Source organism: Bos indicus, chromosome 2 (assembly GCF_029378745.1).
Source record: "Bos indicus isolate NIAB-ARS_2022 breed Sahiwal x Tharparkar chromosome 2, NIAB-ARS_B.indTharparkar_mat_pri_1.0, whole genome shotgun sequence".
Taxonomy (NCBI): Eukaryota; Metazoa; Chordata; class Mammalia; order Artiodactyla; family Bovidae; genus Bos; species Bos indicus.
The window spans coordinates 86,072,765-86,093,756 of record NC_091761.1 but is presented as its reverse complement, the minus strand read 5'-3'; the positions used below and the strand labels follow the sequence as shown (position 1 = coordinate 86,093,756).

The following is a 20,992-nucleotide window of genomic DNA, read 5'->3' as shown; positions in this document are numbered from 1 at the left end:
ATGCCATGGACAGAGGAGCCTAGCGAGTTATAGTCTTATAGGGTCGCAAAGAGTTGAACACAACTGACAGTGTGGACCTGCAATGAGGAGAGGATACAAGGGGCATTTGTAAGAGACATTACCAAAGAGGAACTTAGCCTATGGTGGGCTGGATAGGAAGGGACAGAAAGAATGAGAAATCCAGGATGACTTCCCAGTTCTGAGCCTGAGTAACTGTGGGAATAACCATGCCTCCCACAGTACAAGGGGCATCCCACAAAGAGTCAGTGGGTGAAACAGCAATTCCATTCCAGGCACGCTGCCTGTGAGGTGGCAGTGGAACATCCTGGCAGAGAGAGTTACAGGTACACGGCTGGAGATGATGACTTCCAGGAGGAATTGAAGTAAATAAAGTCTTAAAGAGGAGAATATGGGCAGAGCATAAGTGTCTTGGGCTGAGTCATCAGGCATATTTAATGGTATTGAGGACTATTCAACAAAAATGACAGAGTCTACAAGTCATTCCCTTGTAGCTCAGTCGGTAAAGAATCTGCCTACAATGCAGGATGCCTGGGCTCAATTCCCTGGTTGGAAAGATCCCCTGGAGAAGGAAATGGCAACCCACAACAGTATTCTTTCTTGGAGAATCCCATGGAACAGAGGAACCTAGAAGGCTACGGTCCATGGGGTTGCAAAGAGTTGGACACGACTTAGCAACTAAACCACCTCCAACAAAAATGACAGAGTCTGAGGACAACTGCAACGTATATAGCACCAGAGAAAACAAGGAAAGGACGGGTTTCAAAAGGGAAGAAATGATCAGTAATTTTAAATACTAGAGAACTTTCAAGAAGAATGAAAATGCAGCACTGAAGAGAATGCATCTAAAAATCAACAAGAGATGAATAAAGTGTCAGAAATGAGGGAAGGAAGGAAAGAAGGAAGATCAGTCCAACTAAATTTTCTGTATCTGTTTGACTCATAAGTTCTTGAATATTTTCTCAAGCTGTCAAAAGATTTTCAAATGTAAAATGCTACATAAAAAGAAATTTATAGCAAAAATTGCTAAATTTACTCAAGTGTCAACAGAATCCTTGACATGGTCCCTAGTGCAAACTCCTACCAGGTGAAAAACTGCATACAGACTTTCCTTATGTTTAAATTGGTGGGATATTTTGGTTTAAAAACGTAATAAAACCTCACAATTTCAGACTGTTATAGAAGAGAAAGATCCTATTCTGACCTGGGGGAGTAGGGAATCTCTGATAATAGCATACAATTAACCCACTTGTTAGCTAAGACAGTAAGGCATCTGCCTACAATTCGGGAGACCTGGGTTCGATCCCTGGGTCGGGAATATCCTCTGGAGAAGGAAATGGCAACCCACTCCAGTACTCTTGCCTGGAAAATCCCATGGACCAAGGAGCCTGGTAGGCTACAGTCCATGGGGTCGCAAAGAGCCGGACACCACTGAGAAACTTCACTTTCACTTTTCAACCCACTTGAATAAATATTGATGTTGGGAGGAAAATACATTCCTATTGGCAATCTACATTATATTGGGGTTTTTTCTTATATCTGGGTGGACATTTATTTATTCTCTGAACTAACACTTACTCAGCACCTACTGAGCTCAGAATGAGGATACAGAGATAAGTAAACCCTAGTCCTTGACTTGTAAGAACCTGCATCGTAGCGAGCATCCTGCTGTGGGGTATTCATTTATGGTGCAAACACTCTATGCTGTGATACAGGCTTTGCTAGAAATCTGAGGGTTGTAGAGGAGGAAAGAAGAGCACCTCCACTTGATAGGTAGATCCAGAAAGACTCCTTAAAAGACATTCCACCTCAGGCTTCCCTCAAGTGGTAGAGAATCCACCTACCAATACAGGAGACACAGGTTCAATCCCTGGTCTGGGCAGATCGCACATGCCCATCGTGGCAACTAAGTCCATGTGCCACATATACTGGGTTGGTGCTTTAAAACTGGGAACCACAACTACTAAGCCCACGTGCTGCAACTACTGAAGCCCGTGCCCTACAGTCAGTGCTCTGCAACAAGAGAAGCCACTGCAATGAGAAGCCCACGTATTGCAATGAATAGTAGCCCCCACTCACCACAAGAAGAAGCACGCACAAAGCAACAAAGGCCCAGTACAGTCAAAAATAAATAAATAAAATTATTTTTTAAGAAAAAAAGCTTGCTTAGTTGCTAAAAAATGTTTTTAAAAAAATTTTTAAGTGCCACCTCCTATCATCTAAAGAATGAGTGGAACTTAGACAAAGATTTGTATCCATAATACATAAAATGAAACTGAAAATCAAGAAGGAAAAAACAACTGAATAGAAAAACAGACAAGAAATTTGGACAGGTAGATGACAAAACAGGAAATCCAAATGGCCAACAGACATATGAAACTGTGCTCAGCTTCATTAGTAATCAGGAAAAATGCATGCTAAAACCACAGTGAGAAACCACTACAAATTATCCAAAAAACAGCTAAAATGTTAAGAAAATGAAAGTCATGTCCAACTCTTTGTGACCCCATGGACTGTGGCCTGCCAGGCTCCTCTGTCCATGGAATTCTCCAGGCCAGACTATTGGGGTAGGTAGCCATTCCCTTCTCCAGGGGTTCTTCTCAACCCAGGGATGGAACCCAGGTCTCTTGCATTGCAGGTGATTCTTTACCAGGGAAGCCCCTAAAATGTCAAAAGACTGCTGATACCAGGTATTTGTAAACTGGTACAACCACTTTGAAAAAAAAATGCTTTGTCATTATCTCTTTAGCAAAGATCCATATCCCAGTGGAAGCGTGACTACGCATTCACCTGCAGCACATACAAAAATACTGATAGAAGGACTACTTGTAATAACCCCAAAAGAGTGAACAACTCAGAAATCTACAAACAAGAGATTGGAAAAGTAAATTATGGTATATCATACTATGCAGGGCTTCCCAGGTGGTGCTAGTGGTAAAGAACCAGCCTGCCAGTTCAGGAGACACAAGAGATGCAGGTTCGATCCCTGGATCAGGAAGATCCTCTGAAGTGGGAAATGGTAACCCACTCCAGTTCTTGCCTGGAAAATTTCATGGATTGGGGAGCCTGGAGGGCTACAGTCTATGGGGCTGCAGAGAGTCAAACACTACTGAGCGATTGAGCACATGTACCTGTACATACAATGCAACCCTACACTGCGGAAGTAAGACTCAGTTCAGTTCAGTCACTCAGTCGTGTCCGACTCTTTGCCACCCCATGAACCGTAGCACGCCAGCTTTTTCTGAAAAGGGCCAGATAGCAAATATTTTAGGCTTTGTGACCCATGTGATCTCTGTCCTGACTACTCAGCTCAGCCAATGTAGAGTCAACATACCATATGCGACAAAACAGGCCATAGGCAGTACTTTTGTGGTTCTCTACTATAATGCAATGAGAAAAACAAATCATAACTACACAAGCTGTACCAGGTGAATTTCACGAGCTTAATGTTCAGTGAAAGAAAACAAATACAAAAGCACATATTGTATGATTCCATTTACATAAAGCTCCAAAAATTGAGAAAACTGAACTATAGTGTTTATTTACATTCTTGCATGCATGCATGCTAAGTCGCTTCAGTCATGTCCAACTCTTTGCAACCCTATGGACCATAGCCCACCAGGCTCCTCTGTCCATGAAATTCTCCAGGCAAGAATACTGGAGTGGGTTGCTGAGCCCTTCTCCAGGGGACCTTCCCGACCCAGGGATCAAATCCACATTTCTTACGTCTCCTGCATTGGCAGGCAGGTTCTTTACCATGAGCGCCACCATTCTAGCATAGTTAACTAAGAAGAAGAGCAAGGAATTGAGGACCATAAAAGTCAAAGTAAAAGAAAAAGTCAAGTTAGCACAGAGTGGGAGAGAGGGATTGTGATCGTAAAGGGCGGAATGGTAGGCTTCTGAAGTGCCTGTCATTTTCAGATTTTTGAATGGATGGCATTACCAAATGTTGGCACTTTAAAATATGTTTTGTGCTTTCTGTATGTTATGTTTCTACCCCCAGACAAGATTTTTTTAAAGGTTAAAAAAAAAAAAAGCTAAGTAGGGAGTGGGAGTAAGACAAGGCTGAAAGACAAGATGAACAGACTCAGAAACAAGAGAATATTTCATGGTTTGGGAACTGCAAATAGAATAGGTGGAGTGCAGCACATGAAGGAGGCAGCAGTGGAACACAGACTGCAAGAGTTTTAAGTGGTCATGATGTGATCTTTTGCACAGCTGCCTATAATAATGAACTATGTAGTTCCTCCAGTTAGAGTGTATTTCAAAACTACAACTGTATTACTTCAATTAAATATATTAATGAGTGACTACAAAGATGGCAACTTTTATTGAAAACAAAAAGTTATGTAATTTGGATGTTCCTTATATAGTAGTTTATATTTCTAAGTAACAAAACATTTTGACAAGTAGTGTAAACCAGATACTCCTTTTAATATCCATACATTAAATTGCTTAATAATTTATAGAAATCAAAAGCTTTAGTGCAGCTCATGTCTGAATTTGCACAAATTCCGAATTAACAAAATTGCAAATGAAGTTTTACTTTCCTGTAGGTGCTAAAAGGGCTTCCCAGGTGGCACTAGTGGTAAAGAATTTGCCTGCAAATGCAGGAAACGTGAGAGATGCAGGTTTTATCCCTGGATCGTGAAGATCCCCTGGAGGGTATGGCAACCCACTCCAATATTCTTGCCTGAAGAATTCCATGGAGTCATTCTTTTTTTTTTTTTTTTTAATTTTTTTTGGACCGCGCGGGTCGGGCGACCTCCCCCTGCGCACGCAGCCCGGGCCTCTGCCCGCCCCACCCACGCCCAAGCCCCCCATGGAGTCATTCTGTCTGGTACAGTCACAGCCTTTGTTGTTGTTGTTGCTGTTCTCTTGCTCAGTTGTGTCGGACTCTTTGCCACCCCATGGACTGCAGCACACCAGGCTTCCCTGTCCTTCACTATTTCCTGGAGTTTGCTCAAACTCATGTCCATTGAGTCAGTGATGTCATCCAACCATCTCATCCTCTGTCACCCCTTCTCCTGCCTTCAATCTTTCCCACCATCAGGGGCACAGCCTTACCACTCACTAACAATCTGGGCAAGTTATCAAACCTCTCTCTTCCTGCGTTTCCTCATTTGAGAACAGTGATAATATCTACCTTATGGAGTTTTTGTAAGGACTTATTAATATTAGGCATGTAAAGCACTTCACATAGTGCCTGGCACAGAATACCCTGGTATATGTTACTTGTTATTTTTTACTATAATTGCTAAATATAATATGGATTTTGACAGTCTGTTCCCTTTTGAAAATATGGTAAGATTACTTGCCAGTGTTTGCCATCGTATCTTTATCTGAGGAAATAATGTTTCATAAATATTTCAAAAATACATACCAATCTTCACAAAAAAACACATTTATATGTCCTGGACTTTTTTCATAGAGTTACATCATCAGAGCGAAGCTTTTGGTATTGAACAAGTTCTTAGCTTTATACTAAAAGAATGTGACTTTTTTGTATTTTTAAAATTAGATCTTTATCTATGAAGTTTTTAAGCAAAGGACCATAAAAAAGTGTACTGATATTTTATTTCAGAAACTATGAGGAAAAATGACAGAACGTTACTTAACCTTCTATATGTTTACATTTTAATGAGAAAAAAATCCACGCTGCATGTGGGTAGTTTTCAAAGCAACTACAAAATACTTTCCTTCACAATGGCCTTGTAAGGTATAATAAAGCTTTTACCAATCATGTAGCATTGATTGAATTGCAACCAACCCCACCCATTAATGCTGTCAACAACGTTTGTTCCATCTCCCAAGGAACTGAGAAGGAACTCTTGGTGGTTGAGGAGCTAAGAGCAAGATGGCTCGCAGCTGCTGCTAACTGCCTGTGCTCTTCAGTTCTAGCCAAAACAACCACACCTCCCCGCTAATTTCCTGTGTTTTAAAGTAATAGAGTCTCTGATATTACCACCCCAGTGTAAGGAGATCAAATCAAAGGCTTGACGCAGACACCAAGCCTCTCACAGAAACGTAATTATCCACTCTAGTGAGCGCTGATGAAAATACCTCACTCTGGGGGCACAGCTCACCCTTCTTCACGTCTCTAAGCTGAATCAGGTTGCCAGTCTCTTTTCAGCACAGTTTAAAGCATTATTAAGAATAGAGGGGATTACATGAAGGGATGTTCTCAACAAAACTTCCAGATTTATTTCTCTTTTCCTTGCTCCTGGGTTTACTTTTCTTGAATGACACTGGCATGTTTAAAGTAAGTCACAATGTCAGATAAGAAAGACAGTCTGCCAACAGAGTGAATCACAGCCCTCTTCTCACCACCATCCTCCTGTCTCCACTAAGAAGAAGATTCAGTGACACTGGGCCCACATGGCAACTACTGGACCAAGGCTGCTGCACTCTCAGATGAGGTATTAAGTCTTCCCCAGGTCCCTTCTCCAGCACAGCCCCTTTCTTTGTTTAATCAAGCTGGTACCTTTGGACATTTGAGTCTGGGACTCCATGGAATAGATCGGTGTGAGTTAGGGACCCTGGTCTGGAGAGTGAGCTGGGGACACCTAATCTACAGGGTGAGTTAGGGATTTGAGGTCTAGAGTGTGAGTTAAGGGCCTCTGATCTAGAATTCTACAGACGGACCCAGGCTGGGCTTTTGAAATAAGTCCAGATCTCTACAATGAACTTCTTCCTGGAGATTTTTTTTTTAAACCAACAATGACTTGTCTCTGAGAACAGCTTCCATTCAAAACCGTCTTTTCTGAGCTGGGCCACCAACAGAGAGACACGTCTCTGATGTCTCTGTGTTTATTTTGTACCAGGCCCTGGGCTCATGTTTTATAGTTACTATCAAAGCAACTCTATGAAGTTAATTTGTCCCCATCTCAGAGAAGCAAAGTAACTGATTCCAGATCTAGTACATGGCATAATTTGAGCCCGGGTGATTTGCTTCCCGATCCTAACGCTAACAGTGAGAATAGTGTGCTGCCCCTCTTTCCTCGGGAAAGGACTTTATTTAACAAAGCAGCCAACAGTTGTATAGCACATGCTAGCTACATGCCAGATGCTTTCTAGGAACACATATAAACTTATAAATATAAATTTATTCAATCCTAACAACCCTATAGAGACTGTTATTATTCTCACCTTGCAGATGAGGAAACTGAGGCACATGGGTGCAAAGTACCTTGCCGGCCCTCAGCAGTGAAAGTGAAAGTGCAGAGTCCTAACCACTGGGCCACAACGGAATTCCCCATAAAATCTATTTTCTAAACTGCTGCTCCGTGAGCATCCTGGAGCTCTGTTCACTGAATATGTTAATGTTACAACCAATTTTTCATACAGCTGGTCCTTTAATAAGTATATTTTAAGCATTTACAGTAATTGTCATGTCTATGCTGAGTGCAATTTATCAAAAGACACACAGACCTCCAAATAGAAGAACATGCACATTTGAGACAGTTGAATAATTAATGTAAAGCACTGGGCCCAAAGTGATATGATCCTTACAAAAACTTATGCTAAGATATGCTTATAAGTATTGATGTACAACTTTTCTTTACCCCCTTTGTGGCTTTCTTGGACTTCTTAGTTTGTAATTCCTCCCAAAACTTCTGTCTGTTTGTATGTTTGTGTTTTGTGCATTAACATTATTTTGCATTGAACTCAAGACAATAACCTTACTTCACTGAGAGTAGAAGAGGATGTAGATTAGACAAGAAAAACTGGATTTGTTCCATTGTCACAAAATTTCTCTGACATCACCAGAGAACAGGGTGTTCCTCAGAAATACATTCTCTAACTGAACGGAAATCTCTTTGAGCACCAGTGTCATTTTGTTATAGCCATCTTCTCCATGATTGCATTTAATGTGCTACAAAAGTCTGCCTTTGAAAACAGTGTTCTGAAACAATAGAATGGAGGGAATGACTTCATTATCAAGTGGACCAGTGAAGTGTAGAAGGTATTTTAAGTGACCTCAGACTGTAAAGTTTTTATAGTTCTTTTATCTAGTTTCATAATTCATTTTATTCCCTCTGATGTCCTCTGCCCCCTTGCAGGCCATCACTCTTTCCTTGCTGCTGATGCTAAGTCACTTCAGTCATGTCCGACTCTGTGCGACCCCATAGACGGCAGCCCACCAGGCCCCGCCGTCCCTGGGATTCTCCAGGCAAGAACACTGGAGTGGGTTGCCATTTCCTCCTCCAATGCATGAAAGTGAAAAGTGAAAGTGAAGTCGCTCAGTCGTGTCCGACTCTTAGCGACCCCATGGACTGCAGCCTAGCAGGCTCCTCCGTCCATGGGATTTTCCAGGCAAGAGTACTGGAGTGGGGTGCCATTGCCTTCTCCCTTTCCTTGCTACTTCTGTCCAAGTAGGGGCTCCAAGCCTCTACCAAAAGACTTAGCACTAAACATAAGATGCCTTTAAGTTGTACACACAGACAGAATTAACTAACATTGAATCTCATAACCAGAAAGCTGTGCTCTTTTCAGTTCTTTTTAAGCCATCTAATCAGTTTAGAGTTGGATGGCTAATTCTCCCTTTCGACAAAGATAGACTAGGGCTGTGTGGCTCAGCCTTTGGCAGATAACAGTCTCCCGCTAGATTCTGACAAGTGTTTTCTTTTTGTTGCATTTATTCATATGTAACTTTCTACTCATGGTAAGTGATTCTGGTTTTATGCCCGTAAAGAATTCTCAGTCAAACAGCAGAGCCAGATATATAAACAAGTAACTATAATGTAGCTTGGTAAGGGAGCTAGTAGGATGCACAGCACAGAGGAAGGCGTGATTAACTCAGCTTGGGGAGCAGGAAAGGAAATGAAGGTCTGTAGGCATGAAATAGTGTGCCTGGCTCAGGAACACCAGTAAATCAGGCCTGCCAAAGCAAGACGTACAAAAAAAAGACCGACAAGACTGAAGGCTGAGTAAGTAGATAGAGGCCAGACTCTGAAGATTCTTCTGAATTATGCTAAATATTTCCATTTTCTACAAATAAGCAATGAGATCTATTAAAAGATTGAAATTTTCTTTAGAACTATATAGGATTAGTATAGACGTCTAAAAATAAGTTTAGGCTACATTTCATTCCTTAGTCTTAACAGTTTATTCTCTTTTATAGTTTCTTATTTCCTTTGTTTGGAAATCAGCATTGGTAGTTAAATACTAAAAAAGTAAAACCAAATGAATCACAGAGTGATTGCCACACAAGCAGGCAGAACTGGGTCATTTTGCAATGAAATCCAGCTGTTTCTTCCAAGCCCAGGATCACTCTCTTTGTTTTTATTCCTATTCATAATGATGAAAATATATTGTATATAGATTAGTTTAAATCCAAAAAAGGATGAACATTTGAGTAAATGGATTCATCATGGTTTATATAACTTTTCTTGGAGTGCTTTATTTTCATTTGAAAAGTTGGCATGAACCCACATGAACCCAAGTGGTGTGTTTCTGTTCCATCACGTGGATCTGAATGTAAGAGCCAGTGGGGATTTCCTCTGACCCTTCTTCCTTGTCTGCTTCTTAACCTACTTCCTGTGTTTGGGCAGCTGGCAGCAGCTCTTTGCTGGACAGCACTGACCACACTAACAGAATGCCAACAACCAGTGCTACCCATACCTGGAGTTAATTTCATATGTCTTGTTACTCAAGAGATAACCAAATTACAGCTCTATTTATAGCTATTAATTCTTGGTGGTTTTCCAGAAAGTTAGAAATAATATTACAGAAAATGAAGTTGTTTTTAAAATTAATACTGAAAAAATATTCATTTCCCATATAACACACCCTTTTCCTTTTACTGAAAACTATACAGATTCTACTTTTCTATAGTTTCTACAGATTTGTCCTACTTCAAAGGGATGGTTCAACTGCATACCAAATTTTGCATTTAAATTTCCTTTATATTTAGAATTTTTGCTTATTAAAAAGAATTTCTGGGTACCTTTACTTTTTCAGTTTCTTTACTCAAATATTTATTAAGTGCCATAAGAAATCATATTTTTAGTTTCCCAGAGAAACTTAAAACATGATGTTTTTGAAGTGTAATTGGAAATAAGAAAGCACTTAACAATTCTTGCTTAACAAATATCATTTCTTCATTTTTAGTCTTTAGATTTGTATGAATATCACTCTTAAGAAATTTTACATCTCATCTTGTCCAGAATCATAAAAACAATTGGCTTCTAAACCTAATACTGTTTCTCCTGTATATGTCTTCTATATCTATTAATGGATATATAGTCACTCAAATGAAATCCTAAAATATAAAACTGCCTTAATAGAAATTGAAACATACATATATATATACAAGGTATTATATTTCCACTTTAAGACATATTGGTAATACTATATATCTGCCAGCTTTTAAGATTACTTTTGCTTTTTTTTCTGGAATTAACTTAGAAAATATGTAATCCCTGTTAGTGTAACTTTATTTGAGATTAAGTCATATGCATGAGTGTGTTTTCTATTCATTAGTGTCATCACACATAGATAGAAATAATGTATAGTTCAACTTTATGAATGTGCAAATGTCTCTGTATTTGATATTTCAGCTTCACCAAACCCAGAAGTCATCAAGATAAATTCCATTCTTGATATAGTAACAAAAGTGGAAGACTACTATCTTAAAGGATATATTGTTGGAGCTATTCATCCTGTTATACAACCTGTGGGGCAGCAAAAACACTTGCCTGCAAGTTACCTATACAGGGTGGTGCTATCGCGCTTGAAATTAAGGTAAGGCTGGTGCTCAAGAAAACTGTCATATTGAGAAGCTGTTAAGAGAGAAAGTTTTCTTTGGCTAAAAGAAAAGAAAGTTTGAACCCAGTGATGGAGAATAAAGGATAATTAGGGGTTTTGGCTTAAAGGCAGATTTTCCAACAAGTTGAACTTGGATTGGGAGAAGAAAATGTCAATCTCCTTCCTTAAAACTTCTCAGGATTGAGCCCCTTGCCGACAAAAATAGGTCCTTGGTAAGGATGTCAGTGAACAGAAGAAAAGAAAAATATACTCAAGAAGAGCGAGAACACTCCTGTAGCAACTTCACCAGATGAGGGAGTAACAGTTAGCTGCCTCCAATCACTGAGCTGAAAGAGCTGACTGAACAAGTCCTCTTTCACTGAGCATTTTTTCTGAAGTGTCCGATGTAGTTTTACTAACAGTAGCCACAGAAACTAACTTCCAAAACTTCTACAGCAAAAAGTCCTACATGCTGAGTTCTTATAAACTGGATAGATCTCTTACCAGCTTTTTCCAAAAACTAGGAGATAAAAGTCATCCTTTTTAGATTTTTTTTTTAGCTTTTTAAATTTTAATGGCTGCTTTTCCAGACAATACAAATGTTTTTCCTAACCTAGCTTGTACATTTGATAGTATTCAGAATACTGTTGTTCCTTACAGGTGGAAAAGTAAAAATAACCAAACCAATGTCTTTGATACACATATTAAATATTTGTTACACAACTCTTCAACTGTATCAAAATCATTTCAAAGACCAAGGTAGAAATTGTGTTTTCTCTTTACAGTGATGGACTAATAATCACTTTAACTGTGAAAGGACTAAGCAGAGAAGGGAAAATGAAATAAGGGAAAGAGAGAAGAAAACAGAAAGATTGGGGGAAAAGAAAAGGCTTTAAAAAAAAATTCCCAATGTGCTTTTAGGAACCCTGTCTGCTACTGAATAACTAACTGCCCACTTGGACATTCTGAGAGTACATGTACACAACCAGCTTTATCCATGACAGGGTGCCACATCAGGTCTTTACTAGTTCAAGCATTACTAGGTAAATAGGTCACTTACCACACAGTAGCAACACTTTATGTCCTAACTACAAATCTTATAAACCATGGATAAGTTATTTTTCTCTTTTTGCTCTACTTCAAATAGATTTAGCAGTGCCCTACCATGGCTAAGAATAATCAAGGGGGGAAGGTGAGAAAAGAAGAAAAAGGAAAAAGATAGGACAATACTTATCTGTACTTAAGAAGGATCACTTTTGCACAATAATGAGGTATAGCTGTGATCTAAAATAATTTCTCATAACTTATCAAAACAATGGACATGTAGCTTTTCTTTCATGTTAAATTAGAAATTAAATTCTTAGAGATTTTAACCAAGGTAATCTAAATAAAAATTATTATGTTTTTTTCTGATAATTTTACATAAGAAGACAACCATTAAAGTTGAAATAACAAAGAAAAAGGGATACCTTGACCTTATTTGTGAGTAGCTCACTCATTTTCACATGAGCTTATTAGTTAAAAATTAACAATTGGCTTCCAACCATAAACATATTCTCTGTTACAGCACGAAGCATTCGACAGCACCCAGTGGACAAAGACGCCCAAGGCTTGTGATTGAGGAATGTCCTTTAACTTATGAGACACAAACAAATGACGTAACAAAAGAACTGATAGAAAAGGTACTAAAATACATGTTTTTACATGGGATATTGAGAAATATTTCATATTTCTTCATCAGTTTCCTTTCCTACTTTAAAAAGAACAGGGAAATGATAGGTGACTTAGTCTACTAGGCTTTAAAACAAAGCATATTACCAAATTGTAGAATTAAAAACAGAAATAGAGGCCAGTGAAACAGAAAAGAAATGCCAGAAATAAATTAATACATATATAAGAGGTTTCATAACAAACCTGATAAATAAAATGGAGAAATAACCATTACTTAGTGAATGGTGCTGGAAAAATGGGCAATCAATCGGTAGAAAATAGACTCCACACATTTCACATAAAATAAAGAGTTAAGTTTTTCAAGTTTAAAAAATCCAAAAGAAAATGAAAGACTGGACATATTTAATTATAACAGTAGTTGAGGAACTTGAGTTTGAATATATAAATATAATTATATACTAGGAAAAAAAGAATCCGGAGAAATGGTCAAGAAATGTGTCTTACGGAAGCTTCATTTTCAGAGTATATAGGAAATGAACACAAAAACATGAAAGTACATTCAGTCTTGAATGGACCGACAATCCACAGAAAGTACAAAGGAAACACAAATAATGAAGAAACATTTGGCAAAGGGTTCAACCTAACTAATAAATTTTAATGTAAGTAAAAACTGAGAAGTAATACCTCACCAGTATGAACTGAGAAATTAAGTTGAAAATATTAAATTCAGTGCTGTAAAGACCTTTAAGAAAAAATTCAAATATAGTCATATATAATGCAGTTAGCACTGGAATAAATTAGTACAGTGAATATCAATTTGGTTATAAAAATCATAAATCTTATTTTATTTTCCTTTTTAGGAATCTATTCCAGGAAATTGACTGAAAAGGGAAAAGTCATGTTTATGCAAAGATACCTTAAACAGGGGCCAAATTCTCAACAACTGGAAAACTGAGAAGGAGGCAATGGTCTAACAATAAGATAGAATACTTTATGGGCATTGAACATGACAAGTACATTGGCTGTTGAGAGAAAAAAATCTATTCGATAGAACTTCATAAACCTTAAATGAAAAATTAAACACTATATATATATTGATTGAAAAATTGTACATTCATAAGTATTTGAAGTTGACAGGATTTGATGGCTAAAGTTTGGATTTTTTTAACTTTAGTTGGATTGACATATGTGTAAGGTTTAGCTTTATTTAAATGAATACAGCCAAAAACCTAAGGCATTTCCTGTCAAATAAGAAACTGTGAAATTTGTTCACTGTTACTATTGTGTTGTTCCCAAGCTTTAAATGACCGTGTAAGACTATCTGTGGCTTGTGTTTTGCCAGTTATAGCAGCTAAGTATTTCCCATTTAGATATAAAGTCACCATTCATTAAGGTTTTTTAGGAACAGTTTTCAAAACTAGATTTTTATAAACAAGGTACTCATACACTATTTACTGCTACTATTCTGGGAAATATTTTTTATGGGAATAAATTCACTCCAGAAACAAAAATGAAACTGCTAATTTAGTCTTAATAGATCGTCATGAGAGCCCTTGTTTTGCATTTGACTTCCTGAACACAGTTAAAGATCTATTTAAACAGGAAAGTACTATTATTTCAGCAATTAGAGTAATGGGATTATTTTATGAAGAGAACAGCTTCAGGAAACATAGCATGTGAAATGTTTGAACATTGCCCCGTGTATGAACAAGAGCAATAGATAAGTGCCAAATACTATTTTTGAACAAATGCTTTATATAAAGAGTTGATTATTGAACAGCTAGATTTTAGGTTATTTTAATATTATGTCAATGTTTGCTCTTTTTTAAATTTAGATTTACAAATGTTTTCCCTAGGATTTCTAAATAAAAAACATTAAAAACATCACTCTTCTAAATTAAAAATGGAAAAGACAGTACTATTCCATAAGATAGCCAAACTTTTCCAGACAAAACTTTTTAGTAGTAGAGAAAGACTTCTGTACTTTTTCACCCAAATCAACAAATAAAACCTAGAAAAAGCACTTTGACCTGGCTCCTTACCACATCTCCTCTCCTCTCCCAGGAGTCCTGATATAAAGGACAATTTATGGTTATTTTGGAGGTTTCTTGCAATGCTACAGTCATAATGTGTTAATTTATAGGAGTAAATGATACTGTGTCAGCAGTGTTTGTCCTAGCTCCAAATAGCCATAGTTTCTGCCTGGCTCAGAATTCCCTCCTCTTCGGCCAGAGCTAAGTTACAGTCGGCCCCTTTAAGTGGATATTGCAGCCTGATTTCACCCTGCTTCTTCTTCTTTTTTAAAAAAATATTTACTTATTCAGCTGCACGGGTCTTAGTTGGGCTTCCCCAGTGGCTCAGCTGTAAAGAATCTGCCTGCAATGTAAGAGCCGTAGGAGACACAGGCTCGATATCTGGGTCTGGAAGATCCCCTGGAGGAGGGCATAGCGACCCACTGCAGTAGTCTTGCCTGGAGAATCCCATGGACAGAGGACCCTGGTAGGCTACAGTCCATAGGGATGCAAATAGTTTGTCACAATTGAAGTGACTTGGAACACACACATGGTCTTAACTGTGGCATGCAGAATCTTTAGCTGTAACATGCAAACTCTTAGTTGGACATGTGGGATCTAGTTCCCTGAGCAGGGATTGAACTTGGGCACCCTGCACTGGGAACACGGAGTCTTAGCCACTGGACCACCAGGGAATTCCCTCACCACTCTTCTTACTGGCCTTTTTCATTCCCTTTCATTTCTGACTATAGATGTTTGCACTTGCAATCCGCATCATAACTCTTTCTTCCCCTTCCAAGTAAATTTAAAACACTTAAAACATTTAAAGTAGTGACAATATAAAAGATGTTTCTATTTCTTCATTTTAACATATTTAACGAATACTTATAGAGCACATATAGGTACAAAACATTGCAACACAAAAATGAGTGAGATAGTGCCTACCCTCAAAAGAAGTGTGTTTAACACAGGAGAAAGACATGACACAAAAAGAACAAAGAAATGATGCAAAAGCAGAGAAAGAAAAGTGCCAAGTGTGAAAATAATCACTCTTAAGCTCTCAAATGATTTCACTGGCATTGTCATGTGTTTCTGAACCCTACTCAGTAACTGACAAGATTGAATCTAATTATGTGTATTTGGCCCAGAAAGGAGACAATAGCTTCAAGATATGAGCAGATCAGAGTGGGAGTATGAATTTGGCTTATGTATATGCATACACATTTGTCAAGAGTAAGTCTTTTAACATTTTTCTTTTACCTACATCAAGCAAACAAGACTGCATGTTTTCTGCTTTTAAATTAATGTCTCTTCTTTATTAATTAAGATGTATTTGGTAATGTTATTTTTGAGCATTTCTTAGAATAGTTTTATATTTTACTTCAACTGGAGAAACCATTGTTAACAGGGCTGCAAAATTCATGCTATAGAATTATTAGTTGTTCCCAAATAATAACCTTTTGGAGAAAATACAATTCTTGTTTTCATAATTTCTAAAGTGTATTAGTTCTGTTTGAAGAAGTCAGAATAATAGTGTGACTCTGTCTTAGGCCTGGTCCTGTATTAGAGGTCATTAGTTTGTTTATGAATAGGCCTTTAGTTACTGGTCGATTTACTCCTTTTCTAATGGATTTCCTTAATAAGCCTAAAGATTAATTGATAAAGTAATCAATGTAAATGAAGTTTACATTTTGTTCTAACATCTCTTTTTAAACCTCAGGTTAACGTAGCTGCTAAAAGAGGAATGAGATTTGTTGGATTCATATCACAGCATTACCCACCACTTAAATTCTGCAATGGAACCAACCTCGATGGAGACATTGAATCAACACTGCATGTGAGACGTAGTCCAGAGGAAAACTGTAAAAACTGGAATGAAGGAACATTAAGTGGGCAATCGTCTGAAAGTGGAATCGAGGAAGAACTGCATCGTGAAAGTGGACAGTGTCAAATGGAACGAGATGGCAGCCCCAGTTTCTCTAAATCAAGAAAAGGAGAAGGTAATAATAGACAAGAAGAGTAGAAATAGGATCTATATTCTTTTAAATTTAGCAAAAATATGTTTTGAAGGGTTTTTAACAAATACGAGACAAATTATATCTCTAAAGATTAATGAATAAACTTGTATAAACTTGTCTTGATTTTTTTAAATTATTACAGATGGGTGTAAGGTAGGGCAGTTTTCCATACAGTTATCCCTGGCATGGTCATACACCATCCACGTAACGAAACTTTGTGTTAAAAATTGGCTTCTGTTTAGTCATGAACCAACACCACTGTAAAATGAAGGCTGTGCATGTGTACCAAAAAAGTGATTCTGTAAAGAAAGCTGTTCTGATTTATGTTTTTCCCTAAAAACAGTCTGTGAGAATTTTAGTTTTGGCCTTTCCCATTTCATGGATGGTTTTCACCTTTGAAGTTAATTGGCTTCCTTTAATCACCAACTGGAATATGAGAATGCACATCATGATGAAACAATTAATATAACAATAGTGCCTGCATCCTTAAATAACTTTAAACAATAGTTTTATTCTTCTTTGCAGCTAGCAAGTCTTCCCAAGAAACTGAGAGTATTTTGGACTGTTTTAAGTTTTCTGATACATTTATGGACATGATTTAAAAAGCACTAATAGAGAAAATCAAAGACTGTGTAAACCTTAGAATTAGGAGTTTACAGTCAGACTGCCTCAGTGTCTTTATAGAAAGGTGTTGCTGTGATAAATAGAAATGAGATGTCTACAAAGTGCTTATTCTGCCTGGCACAGAATAGACTCTGTATTAAGTTAGCTGTTATTAACTGATCCTTTGATCAGTCTTGGTTGGTGCTGAGGCCACATGCACTGGTGGTATCAGCTTTCTGGGTTGTGGTGAGATTGCTCAATATTTGTGCATGGCAGACATTCATTGGACCACAGTCAGCATGGCCTCCTTAAGAAAGAACCAAGAGCATTTCCCAGCTCATCATCTCACCACCTCACCACCACCAACACCATTCCATTTTTATTTAACCAGTTCTTTAGCTAACTACCACCCTGATTTTCCTGTAGTGTGAAAAATTTAGGAATGTAAGAGTGAACGAGTGTTGGAATTATGGTCGTTATTATATTCTATTCTATATTCTGTTATATGGTCAACTATTATATTCTATCCACATGTATGCTGCATGCTAAGTCCAACTCTTTGCAACCCTATGGACTATAACCCACCAGGCTTCTATGTCCATGGGACTCTCCAGGCAAGAATAATGGAGTGGGTTGCCATCCCCTCCTTCAGGGGATCTTCCTAACCCAGGGATTGAACCCAAGTCTCTTGCATCGCCTGTGTTGGCAGGAGGGTTCTTTACCACTAGCGCCACCTGGTATCCATGCTATACTATGCTATGCTATGCTAAGTCACTTCAGTCGTGTCCGACTGTGTGTGACCCCATAGACAGTAGCCCACCAGGCCCATGGCTACTTTTAAACTCATGCTCATTCCCATCCTGACTTTGATTAGATCAAATGTCTATTCCTAATCTTTTAAATTCCAAATCAAATATGCTACTTAATTATCAGTCTTTAGATTCTGCCTTCTATTTAGATTATTTTAAAACCCTGATAACTTTTCTATGCCAGGGGTTGGTTCTTAACTTTTGGTGCAGGGGGTTGGGAGCAGACACATAATAAAGACCTCTTGGAGAGTCTGGTGAAATCCATGGAAACTCACCAAGAAAAACACAAATAACACACATATCCCTAATACTGTCTGGGATGAAAATGACGTCAGACTTCCTAATGCACAACCAATGATGTGGGTCCATCACATTTGCTAACTTAAAGTAGTATGCATTCTAGAGTCACTTTCACATATGTATCCAAGGAATGAGTAATGTTTGTAATAACAGAAATTCAATAATAATATCTATTTCCATCAATAGGAGAAAAGTAAACTTGAATGCTATGTAACAATTAAACTAAATGAACAAGACCTACATGTATTAATTATACTTCTAAAGCATAATATTGAACAAGAAAATTAACTTATGGATTGATACACACAACACCCCATTTTTAAAAAATTTTAAATTGCAAAACATCATTTATATGTATAGACATGTATTTTAAAGAACAGAAGTACTTGCATGAGAATGATTAACACCAAATTCATTACAGTAGCTATTTCTGGAGAATAGGATTAGGAGAGATACATCGTGAGCCTTATCTACATACATCTCTCATTTCCTTGAAAAAGCTCTGACGCAAACATGGCCCAAAGTTAACATTTGATAAAACTTGCATGGTAGGTAATTTATTATTCTCTGTGCCTATATGCTTGAAATAGCTCAGGATTAATTAAATTTTTAAAACACAATTTTAGTAATACTTTCCCTTTTTTCTTCCTTCTGAATACCTATCCTCAGATAACAAGTTGTATACAGTCTTCAATGTTTTTGATGATGAATCAACCTGCTGGAACTATCAGGAAGGCATCCTGTCAATGAAAGTAACAAGAAAAGGCTCTGTCATTAGTACACTTGATGCTGATTGGCTGGAGTTAACTACATTTTATTATAAACAAGGCTTGTCTTTAATTGATTCTTTTGTATGCTGGGAAACATCTAAAGGTAAGTTTTATATTATGATATGTTGATACCTAAAAAATTTGACCTGTGTCAGAGTTGGTGGAAATGTTTTTGCCTCTCAAGTTCAATGGCTAAAAGGACAGATATTACTACTAAGAAAAAAGATTCTAATTATTGCACAGTATAGTTCAGTTTAGTCACCCAGTTGTGTCTGACTCTGCAACCCCATGAACTACAGCACACCAGGCCTCCCTGTCCATCACCAACTCCCGGAGTTTACCCACTCTCATGTCCATTGAATCGGTGATGCTATCCAACCATCTCATCCTCTGTCATCCCCTTCTGCTGTCAATCTTTCTCAGCATCAGGGTCTTTTCAAATGAGTCAGCTCTTCACATCGGGTGGCCAAAGTATTGGAGTTTCAGCTTCAACATCAGTCCTTCGAATGAATACCCAGGACTGATCTCCTTTAGGATGGACTGGTTGGATCTCCGTGCAGTCCAAGGGACTCTCAAGAGTCTTCTTCAACACCACGCTTCAAAAGCATCAATTCTTCGGCACTCAGCTTTCTTTATAGTCCAACTCTCACATCCATACATGACCATTGGAAAAACCATAGCTTTGATTAGATGGACCTTTGTTGAGAAAGTAATGTCTCTGCTTTTTAATATGCTGTCTAGGCTGGTCATAACTTTCCTTCCAAGGAGTAAGCATCTTTTAATTTCATGGCTGCAGTCACCATCTGCAGTGATTTTGGAGCCCAGAAAAATAAAGTCAGCCACTGTTTCCACTGTTTCCCCATCTATTTGCCATGAAGGACAGGACTGGATGCCATGATCTTAGTTTTCTGAATGTTGAGCTTTAAGCCAACTTTTTCACTTTCCTCTTTCATTTTCATCAAGAGGCTCTTTAGTTCTTCTTCACTTTCTGCCATAAGGGTGGTGCCATCTGCATATCTGAGGTTATTGATATTTCTCCTGGCAATCTTGATTCTAGCTTGTGTTTCTTCCAGCCCAGCATTTCTCATGATGTACTCTGCATATAAGTTAAATAAGCAAGGTGACAATATACAGCCTTGACGTACTCCTTTTCCTATTTGCAACCAGTCTGTTGTTCCATGTCCAGTTTGAATTGTTGCTTCTTAACCTGCGAACAGGTTTCTCAAGAGGCAGGTCAGGTGGTCTGGTATTCCCATCTCTTTCAGAATTTTCCACAGTTTATTGTGATCCACACAGTCAAAGGCTTTGGCATAGTCAATAAAGCAGAAATAGATGTTTTTCTGGAACTCTCTTGCTTTTTCCATGATCCATTAGATGTTGACAATTTGATCTCTGGTTCTTCTGCCTTCTCTAAAAGCAGCTTGAACATCTGGAAGTTCACGGTTCACGTATTGCTAAAGCCTGGCTTGGAGAATTTTGAGCATTACTTTACTAGCGTGTGAGATGAGTGCAATTGTACGGTAGTTTGAGCATTCTTTGGCATTGCCTTTCTTTGGGATTGGAATGAAAACTGACCTTTTCCAGTCCTGTGGCCACTGCTGAGTTTTCCAAATTTGTTGACATACTGAGTGTAGCACTTTCACAGCATCATCTTTTAGGATTTGAAAGAGCTCAACTGGAATTCCATCACCTCCTCTAGCTTTATTCATAAGCTAGATGCTTATGAACCTTTGATGCTTCCTAAGGCCCACTTGACTTCACATTCCAGGATGTCTGGCTGTAGGTGAGTAATCACATCATTGTGATTATCTGGGTCATGAAGATCTTTTTTGTACAGTTCTTCTGTGTGTTCTTGCCACCTCTTCTTAATATCTTCTGCTTCTGTTGGGTCCATATCATTTCTGTCCTTTATCGAGTCCATCTTTGCATGAAATGTTACCTTGGTATCTCCAGTTTTCTTGAAGAGATCTCTAGTTGTTCCCATTCTGTTGTTTTCCTCTATTTCTTTGCATTGATCTCTGAGGAAGGCTTTCTTATCTCTC

General features: G+C 38.1%; 1 protein-coding gene across 5 annotated transcripts in view; it reads left to right on the top strand.

Annotated features, from left to right (window-relative positions):
• RFTN2 (raftlin family member 2) overlaps positions 1-20,992 on the top strand; it is a 93,932-nt gene that overhangs the window by 22,382 nt on the left and 50,558 nt on the right. For all 5 annotated transcript variants that reach the window (XM_070800080.1, XM_070800075.1, XM_019974424.2 and 2 more), the window contains exons 3-6: positions 10,581-10,764; positions 12,335-12,449; positions 16,171-16,450; positions 18,850-19,053. In XM_070800080.1, coding sequence (XP_070656181.1) covers positions 10,581-10,764; positions 12,335-12,449; positions 16,171-16,450; positions 18,850-19,053 — 783 coding nt within the window. The remainder of the gene's footprint in view (positions 1-10,580; positions 10,765-12,334; positions 12,450-16,170; positions 16,451-18,849; positions 19,054-20,992) is intronic.